Below are 25,702 nucleotides of genomic sequence, written 5' to 3' on the forward strand. Positions count from 1 at the left end.
GCGCAGGCTGCGCCCCTCCCCCGGCCGGAGCGGATGAAAACAAACAGCGGCGGCGGCGGCGAGGGGGAGCCCGGGGTCCTAGGAGAGCAGGACACCCCCCAGCCCGGGGCGCGGACACCGGGGACCCCCGGCCCGGACAGTGGGGTCCCAGGGCACTGAGATCCCCCCGACCCTTGGGCGTGTAGCGCCCCGCAGCAGAATCCCGACTTTCCCTGGGCACGGCTGGGCCCGAGAGCCGGGGACCCCTCGCTGGGCGGGTATCGGCCCACAGGCACCAGCGCTCCCCGGGCTAAAAGGCTGAGGCCGGGAGCTGGGACCAAGAGCCCCCAGACTGAGCCCCTCCCCGGGCCGGGGACCGAGGCTGGCTCTGCTCACTGGCGGTGAGGGGGCCCTGGGCACAGGCGCTCTGCAGTGAGACCGGGACGGAGACTTCACGGGCCCGGCTGCGAGGAGACTTCTGGAGCCCTGAGCCTAGAGCTGGACCCTGAAGAGAGACCTTGGGCTGGGCATCGAGACTGGGACCAAACCCTACCAGCTCTGGCCGGGAAGAGAAGACACCCCAGAAGATTCCACTGGCTAAGAACTGAGGAGATCCGGAAACCGAGACACCACCTAGGCCCCTGGCCCAACAAGAAGACTAGTGAGGATCCCTGAGGTCTAGATGGGTTTGGTCATGCAGAGAGACTAGGGTCAGCCAGCCTCGGTCCCCCGGCATGAGACCCAGAGCAATCACCTCTGCCTCCTCCCTGCAGGTACGGTGCAAATGGAGGAAAGTACAAATGGTAGACCCTGTGGCCCACACTCCCACTGCACCCAGTCTGTGTGGCATTTCTGACTGGAGTGTCTGTCCTGAGCTTGGCATTCCATGTACTGCAGCTGATGGGAGGGATCATGGTGTGGGACCTCAGACTAACTCTTGGATGGGGATGGAGGGAGAACAAGGTCTCCTTCAGCTCATGAAGATTTTGATTCAGAATTTTCTTTATTTTTATTATTCTTTATTATTAGTGTTACAAGTGAATCTTCATGTGTTTAAAATAATTTCACAGATGAATCTTTATGTACTTACAATTTAAAGTGATGAAAAGACTTCAGAGCATAAAGACTTTAGCATAAAGCCCAACTGATTTAAATCAATAGTCTAGCCTTCAGACAGCACCACTATAGTTGCAGTATGGGATAGCACTTCCGTTCTTAAATCTCTTTTCAGTTGCTTATTAATATTCTTAAAATGTGTGTTGTTTGGGGTGAAATTTATGCTTGGTCACTCCAGAAGTGACGTTTTTGGAAAGTTTGTTAACTCAGTGGCAGCTGAACAGATTTATCTGGTGGAGAAACTGTCAGATGCTTTTTGTTTACTAGAATGATTAACTTGCCAGAGCCTGAATGTTGACACTGCAATCAAAGAGCCCCTTAGCAGTGTGATCCTGAGTCAGGTGATATGGGCGAGCTAAGGAAGTTTAATTCAGTGTAGACATATGCTCAGAGGTCTGGGAGACCCAGTTTTTGGGCCAGGTTTATATAACTAAGAGTTCAGGGCTTTTATGTGGGATGAGAGCTGTTCAGGGCTCCCTTTCTGCAGTGATAACCCTTCTTGCCTCTTCTGTATCCCTTTAAGATGTCAGCTAGTCACATAGTATAACAAACTTGAATAGTGGTATTGCAAGTGTAAATGCTGGAGAGCCGAACTGAGTTCCAGTTGTAGGGCAGTGCTGGCTAAGAGTGCAAGAGTTTGTAAAGAGGCCTACTTATCTTTTATTTCTTACCCATTTAGCTGTAGTAATTCTCATTATACACCAGGCTTTAAAACTCCTTTTCTGTCTACTTTCTTTACGTGAGCCTCAACCGTAAATGAGGCTTTATTCTGCAAAATGTGACCCATGCAGTTCAACAGTGCTGCCTGTGGTCACCCCTTCTACATTAACATGCAGCCACCTTACACGCAGACTACAGGTATCAGCATTCAACCAGGCTGCTCAAATCAAAATCTAGTATAGTATGCTGGGACTTACTGTATAGTGTCTGTGGGAAGGCTGCTGCAATCTGTTCCATTACAAACATTGGGTGCAGCAATCAGGCTCTTGTCAAGTTGCCAACATAGCCCTTGGTCGAACAGAGTTTAGGCAACACTGACATATATATGAAAAAATGTTTAGTGGGTAGGTCCTAATATTGTTTTAACTCTACCCATCTCGTTAGTGCCCTCATAAGAAAGGGCACAGCTTTAGCTAGAGAAGCAGGGCGTGGAGCTTGTCCTTTGAACACCTGCTTTTGGCATCCATTGTTTGGAGGCAAGGAGAAAAAGACTTGAATTACCACAACTGCATGAACATAGATATTGCAAGGAGGGGCAGACAAGCTATTCACAGATAAAAGCATCTGATATAAACACTAGTTATATAATTGCTGCACATGTTGGGTTAAAAGACATTAAGGGCAGGTCTACGCTTAACATGCTGCATTGGTGCAGCTGAACTGATCCAGCGCTTAAGTGAAGACACTCCTACGCCGACGGCAGAGCTTCTCACGGAGGTGGATTAACTACATTGACAGGAGAAGTTCTGCCCCCGACATTTCGCTGTCTACACTAGGGGTTAGGTCGTTACAACTACATTGCTCAGGGGGTGTCTATTTGTCACACCCCTGAGCAAGGTAGTTACACTGATATAAGTCTATAGTGTAGTCCTGGCCTAAGTTACTTGATTGGCAGGGGACTACCTGGCTTTTAGGATTTGTAATTGAATTGGAACCTTTCACTTGTAGGTCTCAGGTTAAAGTGTGGCTCAGATTAGTAGTGACCAAAAGGTACTACTATCTGTTGGCTGTTCAGTAGCCTGAGTGAAATTAATTGGTGGTCTCACTCCTAGGTTTTGCAATATGGTTAGCTATTGTGCTATCATAATAGGCACTTAACTGTGAGGCCTTGTGGGCATTTGAAATAAAGGGGTCAAAACTGAAAGGGCATGGTGGAGCCAACCTTCCTTTCCACTTTTAGAGGGGTTCCATTCAGGTCCGGTTAGGCACTTTGATGGTAGCCAGTGTGAGGAAGCCAGGTAAATTCTGTGACTAGACAGATGACTTCTGTCTCTAGAGCTTTCTCTCTGGCTCTTTTTACCAGCAGGGAAACTCATTTTAGAAATGGAACAGAGTTACTCATCTTTGTATAACAAAGCCTCAGCAGGCATGAGCTAATGGTCAGGTGTTACCATACACATGTGGAGACATGATAATCATCAAATGACATGCTTTAGACTTGCCAGGACCCAAGTTCTGGCATCAGTGTTTCCCCTGAAGTTAGTCCCCTAACATGGAGCATTGTCCTGTGCTCCTTGCTCCACTTTTGGTGCTGGTGACATCAACTGTTGCCAAGAGAACAGGATCCTGCACTCGGTACTTGGCAAGTAAGTAAAGGAGGAATGGCTTTTCAAGTGTTTTGTGAGTGACACGCACACATTGTGAATAACTTGGAGTCTTAATTAGGATTCTTTCTGTGAGGTTTACTGCTTATTATTAAGGTAGATGAAAAGGGGCATCTGCTGGAGCAAGAGGCTATCGTAAATTTGATAGTATCCTTTTTGAAACTAATAACTGCAAAATAGTAAAAACAAGGAAGTGCTTTATTTACATGGTGTTGTGAAGGCATATGGCAGTTTTATTACTAGAGCCCCTTAAAATAATCCCTCAGGCAGGATGAACTAAAAAGTAAGAAGTCAAGGGAGCTGAATTAGATTAGATGTGGGGAGCTAGATAGACATAAATTATTGTTGTGTGGAATAGAATGAAAATGTGTGAAATCTACAACAGACCATTTCAGAAAATGTGAAATTGGATGGGAGCTAAGTAAATTTAGCTAACTATATCAGTGCCGGTGGGGTGGGGGGCAGTTTAATTAATGCTGAAATATCTCTCTATTTAAACCTAGTAATTCAAGGTATTTGCTCTGGGGCATAATCTAAGTGCCAGTTGCACAAATGAGTTTGTTTTAAAGACGTTTGACATTGGAAAAATAAAGTGAAGAGTTTGCAGCAAAGTTTAGAGAACAGTTGGACTTTATATCTGAAAATCTGAATATTTTAAGAGGCTCCAATTCAACCAGCTCTGAGCCATGAATCCCTGGCCCTGTAGGTCAGTGGAGCTGCTGATTCACTGCTAAGAAAAATTCAGAGACCTGCTTTCCTCTTTCAGTTAATAGAGAACTGAAAAGAATTTGAGTGACCAAATATGATCACACATTCATGGATACCATGCTTGCATACCGTATAGATGCTGTGTTGCTGGGACTTACGGCTTTGTTTACAGAAAGTTTTACCAGCTACATAGTTCTAGTTATACTGGCATAAATCCTGTGTGGACATTTATTCCAGTATAAGGGTGGGGTTTTTCCCCCCCCCCCCCAGTTTAGCTTAAAACACTTCCTAAGCTAAACCAAAAAGACTCTCCTCTACTGGAATAAGAGTGTCTACACAAGCAGAATAATCATATCTGTTTAGGTTCTTTCTCAGCGTAGGCATGGCCTGACTCTATATACTGTAATGGCTAGATTTTTGGGATGATCACACAGTGTTACTCTTGTTGGCAGGTGGGCTTAGCAGGTTCCATATATAACTGTCAGTTCTGTCCTTTCACAGGTAACAATGACACTACACCTCAACCCAAACTGGGCAAAGGAATTGGCCTCTACTTTGCTCTTAACCGTCCTCAGAAGATGATACTTGATTATCATGCACATTGTGTAAAGAGTTGTCACTTTGGATGGGCTATCACCAGCAGGAGAGTGAATTTGTGTGGGGGGGTGGAGGGTGAGAAAACCTGGATTTGTGCTGGAAATGGCCCAACCTGATGATCACTTTAGATAAGCTATTACCAGCAGGACAGTGGGGTGGGAGGAGGTATTGTTTCATATTCTCTGTGTATATATAAAGTCTGCTGCAGTTTCCACGGTATGCATCCGATGAAGTGAGCTGTAGCTCACGAAAGCTCATGCTCAAATAAATTGGTTAGTCTCTAAGGTGCCACAAGTACTCCTTTTCTTTTTGTGAATACAGACTAACACGGCTGTTACTCTGAAACCTATTTGAGACTGAGTCTCAGGTTAAGAAAACAACAGAATAAATAGATTAACATTCAATTTTCAAACACCCATGTAATATAGAGGGGCTGGTAGTGATTCCTGTGTTAGGTTACTCAGCACTTTCTATTACAAAGGATTATTGGGACCTTTTTCTAGAAGCTCATTGTTTCCAGTAGATCTTTGATATTTGGCTACACAAGTACCTTTATCCCATGAGAGTCTATTCAGATTTGGCTGAGCTATAAAGTATTAAAAATTGCCACTTCCTTTCTCTCTCTTGTGTTCTTTAGAACATTTTGCATGTTAAAAATCATAACATGTTCTGAGGCCAGGGTCACACCGCTGTTGTAGCAATAGCGTACACTGCAGTGATATACCCGTTCTAGTGTCAGAAGGTTCCCTCCCTCCCCAGCAGGGGTTCTTTATTATGAGAGCTATCAAACAGGGGTACTTCCCAACTCAAAAGTATTTTACAAGAGCCCCTCATTTCACTCTGCCTTCAAGACCAATCTGTCTACTTTCTCTTGGTTATTTATAACGTGCTTCTCATCTTAATAATCTGAGTGTCACCATCCTTCTTACTGAGCAAAGACTTCCTACACAAAGCCAATTTACACTGCTCTTTAATTGGCCAGAGAGGTCACTCTTGAGTTATGCTGAGCATTCCTGTTCCCTCCCCCAGGGCCTTTTTGTGGTGTTTCTGAAGCACTCCCAGTTCCTACCAGAACAAGAGAGTTGTGCAAATGAGGACAGGGCTTTGGTAATCATTGATTCCTGTATCAATCTCACATCCAGGGGCCAGAAAGGATTTGGCTCAGATGCCAGGTTTCCTTTCACATCCTCTCTTGCACTACAGGGACTGGGTTCCAAGCCCAGCCTGACTGGGTCGGGGAATGGAGTCTAGTTCTTCTAGTAGTGGAGTTAGTGACTTCTGACAAGATAGGTCACTTCTCTCAAGTTAATGCGAACTGATTTACACCAATTGTTTTCATATTAGCTCATTGAGTATTATAAGAACAGTGCCAGTCTCGAGGGGCAATATGAATACAAATCTGACCTTCCTTTTCCTCTCTGATCATTCAGTAGACAGTTCTCTTCCCTCTACACTGCAAATTAAGGTCTGTAGCTGTACTGCGGTAGACATACCCATGCTAGCTTTAATCTAGTTCACACAAGTAACTGAAGATGTGGCATGGGCTTCAGTGTGGGCTAGTGCCCGAGTACAAGACCGCTGGGGACCCTGGATACATACTCAAGTTGCTAGCCCACACTGGGGTCCATGCCACAATGTCTTCAATGCTAATATTGCCTGTTCTAGCTAGTTTTAAGCTTGACAGGTATGCCTACCCACACTACAACTACACCTTAAATTGCAAGGTAGGCTTCTATTAAGTCAGTGCTGATCTGCTACCCCAACATGGGGCAGTATAGTACTGTACTGCTGAAGTGGCCTCTTTTCAATTGGCGTTTGCAGAGCACTAACGAAAATACATGCTTACTATCATTATTCAGTTGAGATGTAAGATGAAGGTTCTGGCCACTTTGGGTCATTAAGATCATACAGCACTTCCTGTGTGAGCAGGATGGTTATCCTCTGTGCCCTAATCAAACTGTAATTTGTGTTCTGACATTCTTTCCCCCCAGGTAGTTTCAATCAGATAATATTCTTCTGGTGCTACATTTTTGTGCAGTGTTGCTGTGTGCTCTGAAACTGCCCATGCCTCCCACCCCAGCAGTGGCTGCATTTCAGTGATTACCAAGGTGGTCCATAAATATTATTTGTATGATAAGCTCTTTCTGGATAAGAGGAGCTTCAGAAATGCAAAGATATTTTACAGCAGTCATACTTTGCACTTTTTCAGAGTTCTAAGCCCAAAGCAGTTTTTAAACCTCTTCCGCTCTGGTGTGGCATTTGTACAGCCCATCACACAAGGAAACTTGGGATTTGTGGGGTTCTCACCTCTACTTGGTAAAATATATCCTACAGTTAGTTGTAGCTAAACCTGCAATCTAGAGAACATTACTAATAAAGCGATGGAAGCCATGATCAGGGTCAGCCTATGCAAGGGGCTAGTAGCCAGACTCCATTTTCTCCAGAGGCAGAGCTACTATTACCTATTATGTATGACTTCAGTACCTGCTAATAATGGAGCGGAGACAGTTGCAGCTCCAGGATCCTAGTACCAACAGGCCTGGTTTGTTATCTCAGTGCTATGAATTTCAACAGCTTCAGTGGCCTATGATCTGAAATCTAGACTATCACAATTGATCACCTTCTATATAGGACCAGGAATACTTTCTTCAATAATTTGACTGAAAAATCAAATTATTGAAGAAAGTGAGCCTCCGATGAAGTGAGCTGTAGCTCACGAAAGCTCATGCTCAAATAAATTGGTTAGTCTCTAAGGTGCCACAAGTACTCCTTTTCTTTTTGCGAATACAGACTAACACGGCTGTTACTCTGAAACCTGTCATAAAGAGCCTAGTAACAGGGAGGCTTTCAGAATCAAGTGAGGGATTCAGACCTTCCTCCTTGAGTCAGGGTCTCATAGAAGAGTCTGGACTATCTTCAGGATCTTCTCCCAGCTAGGTTCTCCATCAAAGGATAGACTTCTGCAGTTGTCCCTCTCTAGGGCTTTGTAGGGGAGCCCACCCCCAGCACCAGCTTCCAATCCAAGGCCCAAGGGTGGGCAGCTAAGTGCTGCACCCTGAGGTGCAATACAACTGCCTCCCTGGGTCACTTCATACCTCCCCTCTCTTCCCACAGAGTAAAGATAAAATTTCAGACCTTCAGAATCTCCCATCCCCTCTTTGCAGGCTTGGTCAGGCCACCATAGCTAGGTTTCAGGCAGCAAGAGCACCTGTGGTGCTGCTTCCCAAGACCACAGAATGCGGATCAGCTCACTTCTACTATCTGCTTGACAGTGAGCTACTCTACTTCACTTTTTAAGCTCCTCCTCCTGCTTGGGCAAACTTTGCAAAAGCAGTGGGGTGGGGCCACCTGGGCCCCCAGCAGCTCCATAACCCCTTCCTCTCCAGTGTGGGGTTTATGTACCCCATCATGTGGCCCAAAGTTTTGAAGCAGCTGCTCCAAATCCCAAGACCAAAGTAGAAGGGTGTGTGAAAGTTTTATTTCCATGTTTGTTATGCGTTTCAGATTTTCATGTGCAATGGACACCGATCTCAACTCCCAGGACAGGAAGGACCTGGACAAGTTCATCAAATTTTTTGCTCTGAAGGTAATTTCCGTGTCTTGGTACTGGGACACTGGTAGGAATCCTCTCCTCTGAATTCACCTTCATTTATATTGAAGTTAAACCAAAACTCCCCATGGATAGAATTATAGGCTTGTATATCTGTTAATAACCAAACTGAGAAGAACTGAAGGTAAATGTAGATAGAAGATTCCTGTTTTACACATTTATTTTCCAGAAAAGGGCTGTTTTTCAGAAAATTGCCCTGCTGTAAAGCCTAATTGTGGGTCCCGAATACCCTTGTTAGCTCTGTGCCACTTGCCCCTGTGAAATTGACTAGGTGTGACTTCATCAAGCAGCCTGGACAAGTTTAAGTCTCCGTTCACTTAAGTAGTATTTCCTGCCGAGTCCTGATCTTCTTTCTGTCCATCTAGGTTCTTATATAGTACTTAAAATTATAATAGCTAAATACTTTTTGTTACACGTTCACAGATAACTAAAAAGTGAACCCCCTAATTCTAAGTAGTTCCCTGTCCTGATTAGGTAGGTAGGTACTGCAGTGATGGATGAGCTATAAATGCATCAACTGATAGACCCAGGTTACCTCTTTATGTATCTCCAGCTCCAGGATGAAGTTCCATAGTTTTTGGTAGAATTGGTTCAAATGCTGTGACCACTGATTATGAAATGGCTTCAGTGATTCCTTATTATTGTTACAGGGACATGGTCAACTTAAAAGCACGCTTCTGTCCAAAACATGTTTACCTGCTGCTATTACAAGTAACACCTTAGGTGACTATAGTGGAAGGAGATTAGCAAACCCCACTGATCCTGAGTTCTAAACTCTGCCTAATCCTTTCCCAAAAGTGAGATCATTTAACTGGTGTCCAGCTGCCCTGGATTGGCCTGCAATGTAGGCTGAGGGTCCTAGAGTGCTCTAGAAATCAGTGAGCATTTTTGGCTTTCTCTTTCAGACTGTACAAGTGATTGTCCAGGCCCGACTTGGAGAGAAAATCTGTACTCGATCATCATCCTCCCCAACAGGCTCTGACTGGGTAAAGTCATGTTACTTATAACAATCTCATATCTCTCTCTCATCTACTTTATCATGCTGATAATATGGGGAACACTTTCAAGTAGTATATAAAAACAATACTGTACAATGTGTTGATTTTACATCTCAGCATGTACAGTAGTACCCTGACCTCTTCCCAGGCTCAGGAGAGGTTTGTGACTCTCACCAGTCACTTCTGCCAGATGACCAAGACTCATATCTAAGTTCTGAAGGAGGGTCTTTACCTCTTCATTCAGAGGTCTGAGGCCCTCATAAGAGGTGAGGTTTATAAGGGTAATGGGGGGCTTCTGGATTCTCCATGGGTGCATACAAGAACTAAGTGAGGACAGAGGGGTGTGTTTTGCCTTAGTACCCGATGTACAAGAATCTAATAAGAGCCAAAACAATGTTTATTAGTAAATATGAAAAATTTAAGCCAATCTGGGATTTGCCTGTGTTGGACTGTGATTTACTTACTCAGCAGGTAGGTCTTACAAATCCTTATGAAGGCGAAACACTCAGCAAGTGGTGATCAGTTTCTTTGCCGCCAACATACCCCACCATGAAGCCACAGAATCCTTCCTAAGGCTTCATTGGAGCTTGTATTTCATATACCTCTCTTCTCTTTCCCAGCTGTCTAACCAAGCTCCTAACCGTCTAAATCAATGCAATTAACTTCACTGCTAGTATGGCTTGAACAATTACAAACTCCATTGATGTCATGCATATCCATGGATGTTCCCTGCTATTATATGCTAATTCCCACCATGGAGCATAACCCAGTGTATCTGTATCGCTCTGAATATTTTGACTGTCCTGTCTGAAGGTCAACAAATGTTCTGGGTGTCTCCTCATTAAGGCCTGCACATTTAAATGCAGTGATGATCTGACTCTGTCTAGCTGTACCATAGTCTAGGGTAGCATCAGTCAGAGGGGCATCAGCTGGTATATTGTGGATCTCATGCTGGGGAACTGCAAAAATTATCTTTTCCCCTATGTGGGCAGCTTTTTTTGGAACTAAGCAAAACATTGGCAGTCATAACATGTTTGTGTCCCACATTGGAAGTGTCCGACCCATGTGGCTACCTTCTCCAGCCTTTGCAACCTTGGCTTGATCTTGTCCCATTGCCTCAGCTGTACTGTACAATTTCAGGTTTCTTCATCCAAGGTGAACCCACATGCCAGCAATGCAGTACATCACAATGACATAACCAAGTGCCAGGCCTCTTGGAACAACATGAGGTATCTGCGAATTTCCAGTCTCCTACACACATCCTTATCAATATCCGAGGATGTGACATTCCTTTAAGATGTAACCTGCCATGGTTGGTTCCAACGTACCTATGGACTAGACGCTAGACACTCTCAATACCTCGCTTAATCCTGTGGCCGCTGCTACTGCTAGTACCATAGGAAAGAGCCACGTTTCATCAAGCTTGCATCTTTTCTCAGCATAATAGATCCTTGAGTAGCATCTAACTGTGCACCAATATACTTTTTACTTTGGCCATTGTTCCAGCATCGTATTTTTATGAACTAGCATCTCCCACCCCCATTGAATTTCCTTTAGTCCTCCCTGTAGCTCCAGTATTAGGAAGCTGCTATACCATGAACCTTTGATACATTAAGATAGTTCGTAATTTTTCCATTTCATTGATTGCTGCTTCCACTTCCCTAAACGCCTATCCTGTTGTTCTAGCATCCTAAACATCCTTTAAATCCTCCCCATAGCCTCATTCTGTTCTTTTCACTTTAAAAGGTTTTGTAATTCAACTCTCACTTTCTGATTTTCTTCCCACAATACTGTGATATCCGTATGATTCCATGCTGATATTCCCAGTGCCCCAACTCCTATTACTGTTTCTATATCTCTCTCTCCCCCTGACTCTTTCACATCTCAGGCCATCAAATTTCCTCCAGTTCCACCCCATCCATTGACTGTTTGAAATTTTGCCTTGCTTTTGCTATCAGTCACATATAGAAGTGCGCATATTTTGCATGACAGAGCTCCTGTGGTAAAGTAAAATTGGTTAAATTCAATACTGCAGGTATCATTTGGTACTAGACATTACTATACGTAGTCTGATGGTCACAATTTATTACTAATCCATTGTCGGTTTCTGCTTCTGTGGATGGATCATCATCTTGCTTCAATTTTAGAATAGGAGGCATTGGTACTCCAGTATGTTCAGGAGTGGTAGTGGTACTTTGGTCATTCTTAATCCCATTTGGGGAGAAGGTCTGGCATGTTAGGCTCCTGGGCGGTAGCTCAATGAGCTGCTAAATTAACTCTAATATTTCCTGTATGTGTTAACTGCATGCCATGAATTTTTTAGATTAGCTGTTACCATCCCATTTAAACACACTGTCCCTACCTGGGTCACGTCCGAATCCGTGCTCCTGAGAGTTGTTTGTGCTGCAGGATCCTCCACCTTGGCTGTTCTGCAGTCTGTATCAGAACATTGGCTTTCCTGCATGATTACCCAGGAACCATAAGGCTAGGGTGGCATTCTCCCCCTCGTGCACTGTCACCATCTTGTTCTGCTGTATCACAAATTCAGTGGACCCCAATGCAATGCAGATTATGCCTCCCATGGTGACCAACCTAGCCTTGGCTGTTACATAGTAGCGATCCTCCCAGCTGGCTTTTGGAAATGGCTTTTTATCCAAGACATATTGCAGAAGTACCTGGTCTCCCACTTCGTACTCCTTGCCAGAAGTTTGGCCATAAAAATAACTTCATTTTTCACTGGGCTTCCCCCTAAATGAAGCAGCTCACATTTTATTTTTATATTTCAGTTTTTAATACATTTTTCACAGGTGAGACTTTTTTTGGCCTGGCCTCTGTTAACTGCTGTATTTTAGCAACATTCTGTTTTACTGTTGGTTTGATTTCTTTATTCTTTTCTGAGTCTCAGCCAACTTGCTTTTCCTTAAATCACTCCACTTCAGTTTTTCATTGTGAAATAGGACATTTCCCAAGGCTAAATTCTGGGATTGTAAACTTTTTACCTTTTTGCCCAGAGTGAAATGTTTTCAGCCAATGTATTCTGCAGCTTTAGGTTTCTCTCTGCCTTTTGTACTCCTTTTTTAGTTTAGCACATTTTGTAGCTGTGCCTGCAGTTTCCTGAGAATCATGGGCCACAAAAGTGTGAGCTACGCTGACATCTGTGGGTTTAGTAAGACAGAAAGTGGTTTCTTGTCCTGTTGCCCCAGTCATGGTAATACACTATTGCATTCCATGCCCCACCTGAATTCTAGATGTTAAAGAGACTGAGACAAAGTTCCTCCTCCTGCCTTGGTGGGTCCTGTGCTTATTGGCAGATTTTCTCGCCTCGGAGGTTCACGGCAGCCCTCAGTTGGGCCACTTTTGTGGCTCAAATCTGCCGTTCACTCAGTTAGCCTCATCACTGGCCAGAAAGGAAGAACAACAATCCCCTCAGTCTCTGCTGATCCACCTAGTGGTTCAGGGAACAGGTCAGAGACCTTCCCCTCTGGTGGAACCCACAGTCCAGTTCAACTCCTCCGGTATTGAGTTGGAGGGATGGAGGGAACCTGGGCCCGCCCTCTACTCCGGGTTCTAGCCCAGGGCCCTGTGGATTGCAGCTGTCTACAGTGGCTCCTGTAACAGCTGCGTGACAGCTCCAACTCACTGGCTACTTCCCCATGGCCTCCTCGCAACACCTTCTTTAGTCTCACCACAGGACCTTCCTCCTGATGTCTGATAATGCTTGTACTTCTCAGTCTTCCAGTAGTATGCCTTCTCACTCTCAGCTTCTTGTTCCTCTTGCTCCCAGCTCCTCGCACGCACACCACAAACTGAAGTGAGTTCCTTTTTAAAACCCAGGTGCCCTGATTAGCCTGCCCTAATGGATTCTAGCAGCTTCTTGATTGGCTGCAGGTGTTCTAATCAGCCTGTCTGCCTTAATTGTTTCCAGAAAGTTCCTGATTGTTCTGGACCCTTCCCTGTTAAGGAGCCGGAATCGTTCTTCACTCGCTCCTGAGCTATTTGCTTTCCTTTCTTTCCTAAAGCCCCCCGGCCCGGATTTTTCACACTTTTCCTTTTGCTTAGTTTCCCCCCTCGCGTTTGGGCCGGACGCTTTGTTTTTTTGGTTTCGTTTTTTTTCGTTCTTTTGAGCTGCGTCAGTGTGCTGGCCGGTCGCCAGCACCCCCCCCCCCCGATGCCTGCTTTTGGACTTTGCTCCTTGCTTACTTGAAACCCCCGGAGGAGGGGGGGAGGACTGCCAACCTGCTGTCCGGAGAGGGGAGTGGACCCCCCCAGACCCAGCTGTTTTGCTTTTTGCCTGGACTTTTTCCGAGAGCCTTGGGACAGAGCCAACAGCTGTAGCAGACGCCAGAGGCCGGAGAACTCCCGGGCAGCTATGAATCATCGTGGAGAGAGGCCGTAAGACTGAGGGATTTCTTTTGAATTTCTACCCTCGGGGGGGGGGGAGTTGACTGCATTTCAGCTGCGCCTGCGGCGGCACAGGGGTGTAGCAGGGAGCTACCCCCAGATCCATCGGTGCCCCCAACCCCCCCACCACTATTACAACTATCACGGCCCCCGCTGCTTCGTCCCTGCTGGCAATCTGCCATCTGCCTTCGGATCCAGCTGTTTGCTTTGGACTTCGCCTTTTGGCCCAGGCATAATAACCAACCAAGCGAGACTCTTTGGACACTTGTGGTGGGTTGTCCTCCCCCCCCCCCCCCGGATTGTTTACCCCATAGCCTACCCCTATTACCGGACCCCGATTTTTGCCCCCCCCCCCTCCCAGTGTCTCCCTGTCTCTCCCTGCTCACAATGGCAGAGAAGGAGGGACGCAAGGCCCCTCCACCGAAATTGGTTGCCCCTTCCCCATCTACCCTCCTGCCCACCCCTCAAGATTTCCCCACCGCCTCCATTGTTAGAACCCCTGCCACCGCCCCCGCTGGGGCATCGGCAGTGGGAGGCACCGGGGCGATTACTACTGCTGCTCTGGTTCCTGCCCCATTAGATTCTAGGAACCCCCCCCCAGTTAGACGGAAAAATCGAAGCGGGCCAAAAGGGAAGGGCCCTGCTAATGCCGCTGGACCCTCCGTGGCAGAGGCCGCCCCCACCACAGTGGCCTCGTCATCGATCGCGGCACCCCTCCCAGCTGTTCCCTCCACCAGCTCTGCGACCATCCCTCCCCCGGCCCCCAGGACGTATGCCCGGGTGGCGACAGGCCCCCCCTCACCTGCCGCCTCCTCATCTCGCCCTCCCACTGCCTCCGCTGCCATTACTAGTGGTCGGGGCCCTCTTCCCGCCCTGACCAGGAAGCACGGTGTCCGTTGCCTCCTAGTACCCGCCTCGCCCCACGTGGAGGCATACGTGCAGGCGTTGGCGAAAGTGGTAGGACCCATGGCCATTGTGGCGGCCTCCAAGATGTATGGGAAGGTCGTTCTCTTTCTGGCCTCGGAGACTGCCGCCCAGGAGGCGGTGGAGAAGGGCCTAGTGGTGGGGGGGGTGTTTCTCCCCCTAGAACCGCTAGAAGATCTGGGCGTTCGCTTCGTCCTCACCTCCGTTCCTCCCTTTTTACCTAATGTTGCCCTGTTACCTGCTCTTTCTGCCCTGGGGAAGCTTGTTTCTGTTATTAGCCCTCTCCCGTTAGGCTGCAAGGACCCCGCCCTCCGTCACGTCCTATCGTTCCGCCGGCAAGTGCAGATTTTACTGCCGGCGGGGGTGCGTGACGGAGAGGCGCTCGAGGGGTCCTTCCTAGTTTCCTACCAGGGAGCCCGCTATAGGGTCTTTTATTCCACCGGAGAGGCCCGGTGCTACCTCTGCCGCTCGGCAGGGCATGTCCGCAGGGACTGCCCTTTGGCCCGGGGGAGAGGGGCACCTGAGACCCCCGAGACCCGGCGGGATATCGGCCCTGTTGTTGCCGACACCCCTGGCCACCCGGCACCCGACACCACCCCCCCTCCCACCCGATCCACCGCTGCCCCCGTCCGGGCCCAAGAGGCACCCCTCCAACAACGCCCGGGCGACCACGGGAGTCCCACTCTTGCCGTAACCACCTCGGCAGAGCCTATGGAGGGGGGTGTGGCAAAGCTTTTACCGGGTGCAGGAGAGGGCTCGCCCCAAGGAGAACCCCCCGCCCCTAATGCTGCCTTACCGCTACCCCCCCAAACCCCTGAACCTCTGCCTCCGCGCCCCGCTCCGTCCCCTGCTACTCAACCCCCGGACGACGCCATGGAGGGCTGGACTGTAGTCCAGGGGAAGCGAGGCAAGCGGAGGGCTCGAGCTCCGCTGCATTCATCTGACGCGGAAGCCCCCCGGAAGACCAGGAAGGGAGGTACCGACCCTGAGCCTCCCGCCTCGGCCACGAGTGAGATCCATTCGCTGGTGTCGGGAGGTGAAGATAGACCAGCATTGGAGGGTGGAATCCCCCCTACGCGGGGGACCCTCCCCTCCGAAGCCCCGGGGGAAGCCCCTTCTAACCAGATACCACCTGAACTCCCAACGAACCCCGACGTGACCGCCGAGGCGGGCCCTAGCGGAGAGGCCCCTGGGGTGGTGGGAGTTGGCCTCTCCTCTGTGTACGCAGAGATTGAAGCCCTGGATTTGACCCCGGTCACCCAGGGAGGGGATGATTTATTGCCGGCCGGCCTCGATTTGGGCAATCTCACCCCAGGCCCCCTCTCCCCATGCCCTTTCCCCCTGACTGCCTTTCCGGGTGAGCACCCCACGGAAAGTGGTTTACCGCCTGGGGCCATGGCTGCCACGACCACCCCGGAGCCAGTACCTAGCATTCCTCGGAGCCCCCTCCCTTGCCCCTTCACCCCCGACCCTGCTCGGGAGGCGCCTTCTTTTCGCTGTGCGCCTCCTGAAGCCCAGGGCCTTACCTCTGCCCCTGCCCCCACCCCTATTCCGGTTCAGTTTCCCTCCTCCTGCAAGGCTACCGCCGCCCCTGGGGTTATTTCTTTTCCGCCTTTTGCAGATTCCCCCCAGGGAGCAGTCTTTATGTTTTCTAGTTGCGACTCCCCAGGAGTTGCACCTTTCCCCCTGCCATCCCCGTCCGCCCCAAGGCACGAGATGGAGTTAATAACCCCAGCCTGTCAGACACCCCGTCGGCGGTCCGCACCCTGCCTACCCGCCTTAGCGGACCACGAAGCTGCATCAAAAGCCCCACCAGGGACTGCTCTGGGAGTTGTAACCCTACCCCCCCATGAGCTGCAGCATGCATTACGGGAGTTCTTGAAACAATGCCGTGGTGCCCGCGATAGGGCACAGCTGGCTCTCCAGCAATGGGGGGACTTTGATCGACTCCTTCGGGCCACGAGAGCCCTTATGAGGGAGGGTAGAGGGCAAGGGAAGGGCGGTGCCGCGGCCTACGAGCGGGCCCGCAGCTTCCGGAAAGAGTTACTTACTCACGGGATGGGACACGGGTTGCTACGCGACCCGCCGGGGGCCATGAGTACCCCCACCCCTGAGAACTCCCCACCCCCCCAGCCCTCCGCATGACACCTCTCATCATTGTAACCCTGAACACCAGGGGCTGTAGGATGGCTCTCCGCAGGTCCCAGGTGCTCTCCTACCTTCGGGAGGGGAGGTACTCTGTGGTTTTCCTGCAGGAGACCCACACGGACCCAACCGCCGAGGATAGGTGGCGGCTGGAATGGGGGGACGGGGTATACTTTAGCCACTGCACGGCTTGGCAAGCTGGAGTGGCGACCCTGTTCTCCCCCACCCTGCGACCCGAGGTGCTCGGAGTCACTGAGGCCGTGCCGGGCCACTTGTTGCACCTCCGAGTTCGTTTGGAGGGGCTCGTGGTCAATTTTGTTAATATCTATGCCCCGCAAGTGAGCTCACAGCGGCCGCAATTTTACCAGCAGGTGTCCGAATTTCTCGACACCCTGGATTCACACGAGTGCCTGATCCTGGGAGGGGACTTTAACACCACCCTCGAGGAACGGGACCGCTCGGGGGCCGAGCCGAGCCCGGCCGCCGCGACCATTCTTCGAGACATAGTCGACTATCACTCCCTAGTGGACGTCTGGCGTGACCATCACCCAGATGATACTTCCACGTTTACCTTCGTTCGGGTGGAGGCCCGTCGGTCGCACCGCTCTCGGTTAGACCGTATTTATCTATCCCGTCTCCATCTTTCACAGGCCCACTCCTCCACCATTCGGCCGGCCCCTTTTTCCGACCATCATTTGGTTGCCGTCACGGTCTCCCTCCGTGCAGAGGGACCGGGGCCGGCTTACTGGCACTTTAATAACAGCCTGTTGGAGGACGAGAGCTTTGTGATGTCCTTCCGGGAGTTTTGGCTGGCCTGGCGGGAGCAGTGGCGTGCCTTTCCCTCGGTGCGGCGATGGTGGGATTTAGGGAAGGTGCGCGCCAAGCTCTTCTGCCGCAACTACACTCGGGGCACCAGCCGACGGAGAAATGCGGCGATAGAGCAGCTGGAACGGGAGGTCTTAGAGCTGGAGAGGCGCCTGGCCGCCAGCCCCGGGGACCCGTCCCTCTGCGGAGCGTGCCGGGAGAAGCGGGAGGAACTTCGAGCCCTCGAGGACCACCGGGCCCGAGGTGCCTTTGTCCGGTCCCGCATCCGCCTCCTTCAGGAGATGGATCGCGGCTCCCGCTTCTTCTACGCCCTGGAGAAAACGAGGGGGGCCAAAAAACACGTCACCTGCCTTCTAGCGGAAGACGGCACCCCCCTCACGGATCCGGAGGAGATGTGTGGGAGGGCCCGTGACTTCTACGCAAACCTTTTCTCCCCGGATCCGACCGATCCTGGCGCTTGCGGGGTGCTCTGGGAGGAACTCCCCACGGTCAGCGTGGGCGACCGAGACCGGCTAGAGCTGCCTCTCACCCTGGCCGAGTTCTCGGAAGCCCTCCGTCGCATGCCCACCAATAAATCTCCGGGCATGGACGGGCTGACCGTGGAGTTTTACCGCGCGTTCTGGGACATCCTTGGCCCAGACCTAGTCACTGTCTGGGCTGAGTCCTTGCAGGGCGGGGTCCTCCCTCTCTCGTGCAGACGAGCGGTGCTCGCCTTGCTGCCGAAGAAGGGGGACCTCCGCGACTTACGAAACTGGCGTCCCCTCTCACTCCTTAGCACGGATTATAAAATCGTAGCGAAAGCAATCTCGCTGCGGCTAGGGTCCGTGATGGCGGACGTGATTCACCCAGACCAGACCTATACTGTCCCGGGTCGCAGCATTTTTGACAACCTCTTTTTAGTCCGAGACCTTTTGGAACTCGGGCGGAGAGACGGTCTGTCGTTCGCCCTCCTGTCTCTCGATCAGGAGAAGGCGTTCGATAGGGTAGATCATGGGTACCTCCTGAGCACCCTGCGAGCGTTTGGATTCGGACCTCAGTTTGTGAGTTTTCTCCGGGTGCTGTACGCCTCCGCGGAGTGTCTGGTTAGGCTCAACTGGACCCTGACCGAACCGGTCAGCTTCGGGCGAGGGGTGCGGCAGGGGTGTCCCCTCTCAGGCCAGCTGTACGCTCTGGCGATCGAGCCTTTCCTCTGTCTCCTCCGCAGGAGGTTGATGGGGTTGGTGCTGCGGGAGCCAGAGCTGCGGCTGGTCCTGTCGGCGTACGCCGATGACGTCCTCCTCGTGGTCCAGGACCCGGGCGACTTGGCGTGAGTGGAGGCATGCCAAGCCATCTTTTCGGCAGCCTCCTCCGCCCGAGTCAACTGGGTCAAGAGCTCTGGCTTGGCGGTGGGGGGCTGGCGGCAGGTAAGCCCCCTCCCGCCCGCGCTTCAGACCATCCGGTGGAGTGCCGGCCCTCTGCTCTATCTCGGCGTTTACCTTTCTGCCACGCACCCTTCTCCGCCGGAGAACTGGCAAAATTTGGAAGGCGGCGTGATTGAGCGGATCAGGAAATGGACGAGGCTACTCCGATGTCTCTCCCTTCGGGGGAGAGCACTGGTGCTTAACCAACTAGTCCTGTCCACGCTCTGGTACCGGCTCAACACCCTAGCCCCGGCCCCGGGTTTCCTGTCCCACCTCCGGAGATTGATTCTGGAGTTCTTTTGGTCAGGATTGCACTGGGCCCCTGTCGGGGTTCTCCACTTGCCCCTGAAGGAAGGAGGGCAGGGCCTGAAGTGTCTGTACACTCAGGTCCGCGTTTTCCGCCTCCAGGCCCTGCAGAGGCTCCTTTATAGTGCAGGTAGTTCGCCGTGGAGCATATTGGCGCATGCCTTTTTACGCCGCTTCCATGGGCTCCGCTATGACCGACAGCTCTTTTATCTTTGTCCGAGAGGTTTTCCGCGAGACCTCTCCGGGCTGCCGGATTTCTACCAGGACCTCCTCCGGGCCTGGAAACTGTTTTCAACGACCAGGCCCGTGGCGGCCATCGTGGGGGCAGATCTCCTCACGGAGCCCCTGCTACACAACCCCCAACTTTGTGTGCAGGCGGCGGAGTCCCGCACGGTGCGCCAGAGGTTGGTCCTGGCGGGAGTTACGAGGGTCGGGGACCTCCTGGACTACGACCGGGGGGACTGGCTGGATCCCCTGACGCTCGCTCGACGCATGGGGCTCTCCAGCCTTCGCACCCCCCGGCGCGTGCTTCGGGAGGTGGAGGCCGCTCTGACCCCCGCCGCTCGGGCTTATGTTAGCCGAGCCTTGTGCGAGGGCGCGCCCCGCCCATCCCTTACCCCAGGCCCGCCGGACCTTTCCATCGGGCCCCTACTCTGTCGATCCCAACACACCCCTCATCCTTTCACTGCGAGCCGGCTGCATGAACTGCAACCGGTCGGTTTTCAAGTTGCATCACGGAAATATCTATATACACTCACGCTCCATACCCTTCATGCCCGCACCCTGGTGTCCCGCCCCGATACAAAGTGGCGAGATCTCTTACCACCTTTGGAGGGTGAGCAACCTCGGTGGGCCAGCCTGTACTCCACCTTGGTCCCGAGGCCCGTCGGGGACATCAGTTGGCGGCTCCTTCACGGGGCTGTGAGCACGGGCGTGTTTTTGACACGTTTTACCTCCCTTCCGGAGACTTGCCCTTTTTGCAACGTGAGGGAAACCCTGGCGCACGTCTATTTAGAGTGTGCCAGATTGCAGCCTCTTTTTCGGCTCCTCACAAATATTCTTTTGCGCTTTTGGCTTCATTTTTCTCCCCACCTCTTTATTTATACACTCCCCATCCGTGGCCCCACCAAGTCGCGGGATCTCCTGGTTAGCCTCCTCCTAGCCTTGGCTAAAACAGCCATTTATAAGACCAGAGAGCGGAGGTTGGCTCATGAAGCGTCCTGCGATTGTGAGGCCGTTTTCCGACTCTCAGTACATTCACGTATCCGGGCGGAGTTCCTCTGGGCAGCGTCCACCGACTCCCTTGACACCTTCGAGGAGCGGTGGGCGCTGTCCGGGGTTCTCTGCTCGGTGACCCCGTCCGGTTCCCTCCGTCTGACCCTCTGATTGAGGGAAAGAGCGAGAGCCGCCAGTCACAGCCGTTAGTTGCTGTGAATACCATCATTACTGTTTTCTAGGAGGGGTCCTATAATACATGGGTGTACCCCCCTCCCTCCCAACCACCCACCCCGCAGCCGTGCCCATCTTGTCGGGCACTCTCAGGAGAGGGAGGGTCGGTGACCCTGGGCGCGGCACTAGGTAACTCGAGAGGGTGGAAGACCACGAGTGTCGAGGAAGCCCCCCCGCTCTAGGCCACCAGGTAACTCAGGAGGGTGGAAGACCACGAGTGTCGAGGAAGCCCCCCCGCTCTGGGCCTGGGCTAACCTGAACACCTCTCCCTCCTGAAAGCTGTTGTGTTATACCTTTTGATTGCGTTGTTTTGTTGCTAAGTTTTTTTTTTATCCCTTTGTATTCTTTGTAACTGTTACAAATAAATTTCCTTTCTGTTTCAAAAAAAAAAAAAAAAAACCTTCCCTGTTACCTTACCCAGGGAAAAAGGACCTACTTAACCTGGGGCTAATATATCTGCCTTCTATCACTTTCCTGTAGCCATCTGGCCCAACCCTGTCACAAGACGGATTCTCCACTATCAAGCAAAGCATGTTTATGGATGTCTCCTATAACTGATAATACGTTGTGGCATTCCCACTCATCCAAGGTGAAGTGGGTAAGAATCCTGCATGAGTGGGAGGAGGCTCAGTATCCCTACTGAGGGACGGATGAAGCAGTTCCAGCCAGCAGACTGCTCCCTGTTCCCTAGGACACCTCTTGGAGCCTCCACACCACCTCCTCCAGTTCCTCATTGCACCTCTCTTCCTCATAAAAGGGGATCCATGGGTGCTCACAACCACCTCCTTTCTCTCTGCCACACACTCTACCGTACCCAGGGGTTTCTGTACTACCCTTGGAATTGCATTCCTGGCCACTTTCAATCCTGTATGCTTCAGCCTCATCCACAGGGTCTTTGTGCTTTTCACCATGTCCTGGGGGGTAAAAATATTTTGCTTTTTCAACCTGAACATTAGTTCAGCCCCTCTCAAATACCATTTTAACTGCCTCTCTAACCTCTGGAAGTGGCCCATCGATAACAAGTTGTGGGTAGTCTGAATCATCACAAAATGGATTATTCATGACCAGAGAACAAGCAAAAAAAAAGTCGCTCTTCGTGTTTGGCAGGGGGCTCCTTAGGTTTCTGCTTAACAGCAACAACGGTGGTGATTGCTGCATCAGACCAGAATAAAACTCGGATAAGCTCTGCACACAACAACTGCCACTATATCCAGCCTCTCTAGCCCTGTGGAATACGTAGCCAAACCCCAGAGCCAACTCCCTTTTGTAAAATCCTCTCCTATCCCTCTAGTCAGATCACAAAATTCAACCTGCTCTCTAGTTTTCAGAAGCCACTTCAACACTTCCTCCGTGCTTCTGGAGCAAGGGGCTATTTCTTGCAGTATGGCTATCTCCTCTGGTAAAAGGTTTTTAACCTTCACCTCTAAACAGGTACCACCCTGATTGTTTTGGACTGTGGACATGATTATAGGCTCCACTGGAACAGGCACCATAAGAGCAGCTTTAGAGTCCAGATTGCTCAAGGAAGGAAAAAGTGGATTATGAGGAGGTGGAGCCTCCTTAGACAATACAACACTGTGCTCATTAATGCTTCCTTCTTCCAAAAGTTTCACTGTCTGATTAAAAGCCCCTGTCAGTTCTGTATTCTCCAATTGCACTGCTTCTAGCTGTGGTTGCAGAACATCATTCTGCTCCTTAAGAGACTCACATTCTTGAGCGTTCTCAGTCAAAGTTCGTAGCTCAGTGACCTTGTCTATCAGTTCTTGTGTCTCACCCTTCTGCATTTCTTTAACTTGAGTTTTTATTTTCTGAATTCCAGTTTCAGTGCTCCATTTTGTTTCTCAAAAGCTCTAGTGGTCGCTATCTCACCCTGAACTGTGTCTTTTACCCTTTTCTCAGCAACCTTTTTGTTGCTGAAAAAGTTGCTTTCAAGCACATTAGCCCCCACTTCAAGCAGATTCTGTCTTGTAAGGGTGTCCATCTCCTTAAGGGGACCCCCACCATGTCTTGTCTACATATCTCTCCAGCGACTCCGCTGTCCCTTAAAAATGCCTTAAACCCCTCAATAGCCTTAGGTCGCAGTCCCTGGGATATTGGCTGTTAGCCCAATTTACAAACTGCGTAGCTCACCAGAACGTTGGAATGAGATTCACTTTCTCAGCAGAGGGGTATAACAAATCTTTATTAAGGCAAAACACTCAGCACATGGTGGTCAGTTACTTACAAGTGGGAAGCTCATCAGGACAATTTCATCAGTCACCTCCAGCACTGGAGAATACAACTTCAACCTTGCTGTATTACACAAACTTATGTATAACTTTTTGTTATCTTTTCTTATACATACATCATAGTCTTTCATTTCCACGTTAACTCTCCTCCCCTGTCAGTACAGGTTTAGTGTTAGTTCAAATGAGTCTTTTCTAGCTTTTTAGTTTATCTTTTTGTTTTCTCACAGACATGATTACTCTGCAATTTCTTACACATGCACAGTTCTACTTATGCTTACGCTGTTAAATTTTATCAGACCAGACTCTTAAAATTCACAGAAGGCTTCTGTCAGGCTTAAATATGTATTCACCCTCAATAGTCTGTTCTGTAACTGTTAGAGTGGGCACCTCTTTAATCTGTTTTGTAGCAGATTGCTCTAACTTGAGTCTGTCTGCAGTGTGCACTGGACAGGTTTTCCAAAGGAATCTGAAAAATAAAGTAAGTTCTTTCATTTTGCAGTTCAACTTGGCAATCAAAGATATACCAGAGGTAACTCATGAAGCAAAGAAAGCCCTGGCAGGACAGCTACCTGCTGTTGGACGGTCAATGTGTGTAGAGATCTCTCTCAAAACCTCTGAGGTAAGAACCCAGTCAAGATACATCACCATTTGCTGACTTGCCCCTTAAATTACCTGCCTAAGCTCTTATTCTCTTGCCCAAGGCCATGTAAAAATCTCTCTAGACCTGCAGTGTGCTAGTATGCCACTGAAAATGAACATATTTTACAACTAAAGGGAAATCTCACTGCAAATTGGTGAGGCCAAACGCTTAGTGGGAGAGCTGCAAAATCAGCTTATTAGCTCACCTTGGGAGCTAAGCCATTCTGATGTAAGCATGTCCTGAGTACAGCCTCCATCCTACTTTTTATGGGGCTCCCTTGTCCCACAGTAAGATATCTTTGGGTCCTGTCCTTGTTAGCACATGAATATAATGAGGAAATAATGACCATCTGTTTACAAAGAATCAAGAGTCAGGAAAAATACATTCCCTTAGAACAATGGTTCTAAACCTATTTACCATTGTGGGCCACATCCAATACTACTTGTATGGCCCTGAGGATGTTACATGGGCCGCAGCTCTGTGCTGATTGGGCCACAGGCTGAGAACCACTGCCTTAGAGCTACATTGCTGTAACTGATTCTTAATGAAATGTGAAAGAGCTTGTTTGTTTTAAATGAGCTATGTTCCTGATCCTTTCTCTGATGCAGGGAGATTCCATGGAGCTGGAAATCTGGTGTCTAGAAATGAATGAAAAGTAAGTGTGTGTTCCTCAATTTTTGTTTTTTTTGTTTTTTTTTTAATCAAATGAGCAAGTTTTTCCTGGCTGACTGAATGATTGAGCACACAGGGGACCTCACCTGAAACTGGAAAAGCTATGGGGAAGAGCTTAACAGCATTCCAAGATGTTGCCAAGGGCAGATCAGAAGGTGTTCCAGAGAGGTTCATATGAGGGGCCTTTAACCAGCAATTGGAGCTGTCATGCTCTGCTTCAATGTCCTGTGCTGTCTGGCATGCACCCTGACATGTACATCACAATGAGCAGCAGCCTAGTGGGAATGGAGAGACCATGGAGAAGGAGAAAAAAGACAAAATATTCTCTTCTCAAGTGCAGCGAGAGTTGTAATAAGCCCTTCAGGATCCCAGTATTATGTACCCGACACTGATTCTCAAGATGTGTGTGTAAAGGAATTTGGAGGCAAAGTTGGCATTAAGTCCTGCTTTTGTACTTTCCATCAGTTAAGTTAAAGGGAAACACTGTCATCTGCTTTTTCATAGCTCTTGCTTTTTGTATTCTTTGTTTCTCCCACCCTCTCCAAAACTGAGAAGTAACAAGGGAATGTAAGATTTGCCATATTAGATCATTGGTCTTTCAAGTCAGACATACCACTCGTGATGTTTCAGAGACAAGCCCCTCCCCCATGCACAATGCCCCTCTCCTGCTGCTTACTGTTCGTCAGAGAAGAGGATTAGAAATTAATTCTTTCTTGGTCCCTTGTGGCAATCAGTGTGTGCTGTCAAGCATGAAATTCAATTACCCAGGAACTACAAATGTTAATTATGCTAAAGTTACCCCTCTCTAGTACAAGGCCCTATACCTTCTGCAGCAGTGAGTTCTACAGAATCACTATTTACTGTTTGTCCTGGACTGGAATAGGAGTCTTGGCCTGCTAGCCCAGATACAGATTACCATCCTGATGCTTTATTTCAGGTCTGTCTTTCACTCTTAAGCAAGTATTAGATTACTGGCCCAACTCCCTTTTGGTGTAAATTTGCATTGCTTGGCTGGAAACATTGGTCTAACTGCTTCTATGTGCTCTCTAGGTGTGACAAAGAAATCAAAGTTTCGTACACTGTGTACAATAGGCTGTCTCTGCTGCTGAAGTCCTTGCTTGCTATAACCAGGGTGACTCCAGCCTACAGACTTTCCAGGAAACAGGGCCATGAATACGTAATACTGTACAGGTAATGTAGACTGATATTCTGTGTCTGAACTGAAACAGTAGGAGACTTTTAGGCACACACAATCCAGCTACTCAATTGGAATTTGGCTAGAAAAACCAAAGCCAATATCTGAAACTTATGCAAAAATTGCCAGAAGATAGATAGATCCCTAATGATCAGGACTTCAGTGTTCTACCTGATTTGTAGCAC

General features: G+C 49.6%; 1 protein-coding gene across 7 annotated transcripts in view; it reads left to right on the forward strand.

The window, feature by feature from the left end:
- The first annotated feature begins 31 nt into the window (after positions 1 to 31).
- ATG13 (autophagy related 13) overlaps positions 32 to 25,702 on the forward strand; it is a 57,092-nt gene continuing 31,421 nt past the window's right edge. For 2 of the 7 annotated variants that reach the window (XM_084631432.1, XM_084631433.1), the window contains exons 1-6: positions 34 to 752; positions 8,229 to 8,310; positions 9,240 to 9,320; positions 23,510 to 23,629; positions 24,259 to 24,305; positions 25,373 to 25,513. In XM_084631432.1, coding sequence (XP_084487558.1) covers positions 8,242 to 8,310; positions 9,240 to 9,320; positions 23,510 to 23,629; positions 24,259 to 24,305; positions 25,373 to 25,513 — 458 coding nt within the window. In that variant the 5' untranslated portion in view covers positions 34 to 752; positions 8,229 to 8,241. Of the gene's footprint in view, positions 753 to 8,228; positions 8,311 to 9,239; positions 9,321 to 13,478; positions 13,725 to 13,757; positions 14,004 to 23,509; positions 23,630 to 24,258; positions 24,306 to 25,372; positions 25,514 to 25,702 lie in introns of those variants that run through there. The other 5 variants (XM_084631434.1, XM_084631435.1, XM_084631438.1 and 2 more) reach the window with 4 other exon arrangements.

Source organism: Lepidochelys olivacea (assembly GCF_965140295.1).
Source record: "Lepidochelys olivacea isolate rLepOli2 genome assembly, chromosome: 6".
Lineage (NCBI taxonomy): Eukaryota > Metazoa > Chordata > Testudines > Cheloniidae > Lepidochelys > Lepidochelys olivacea.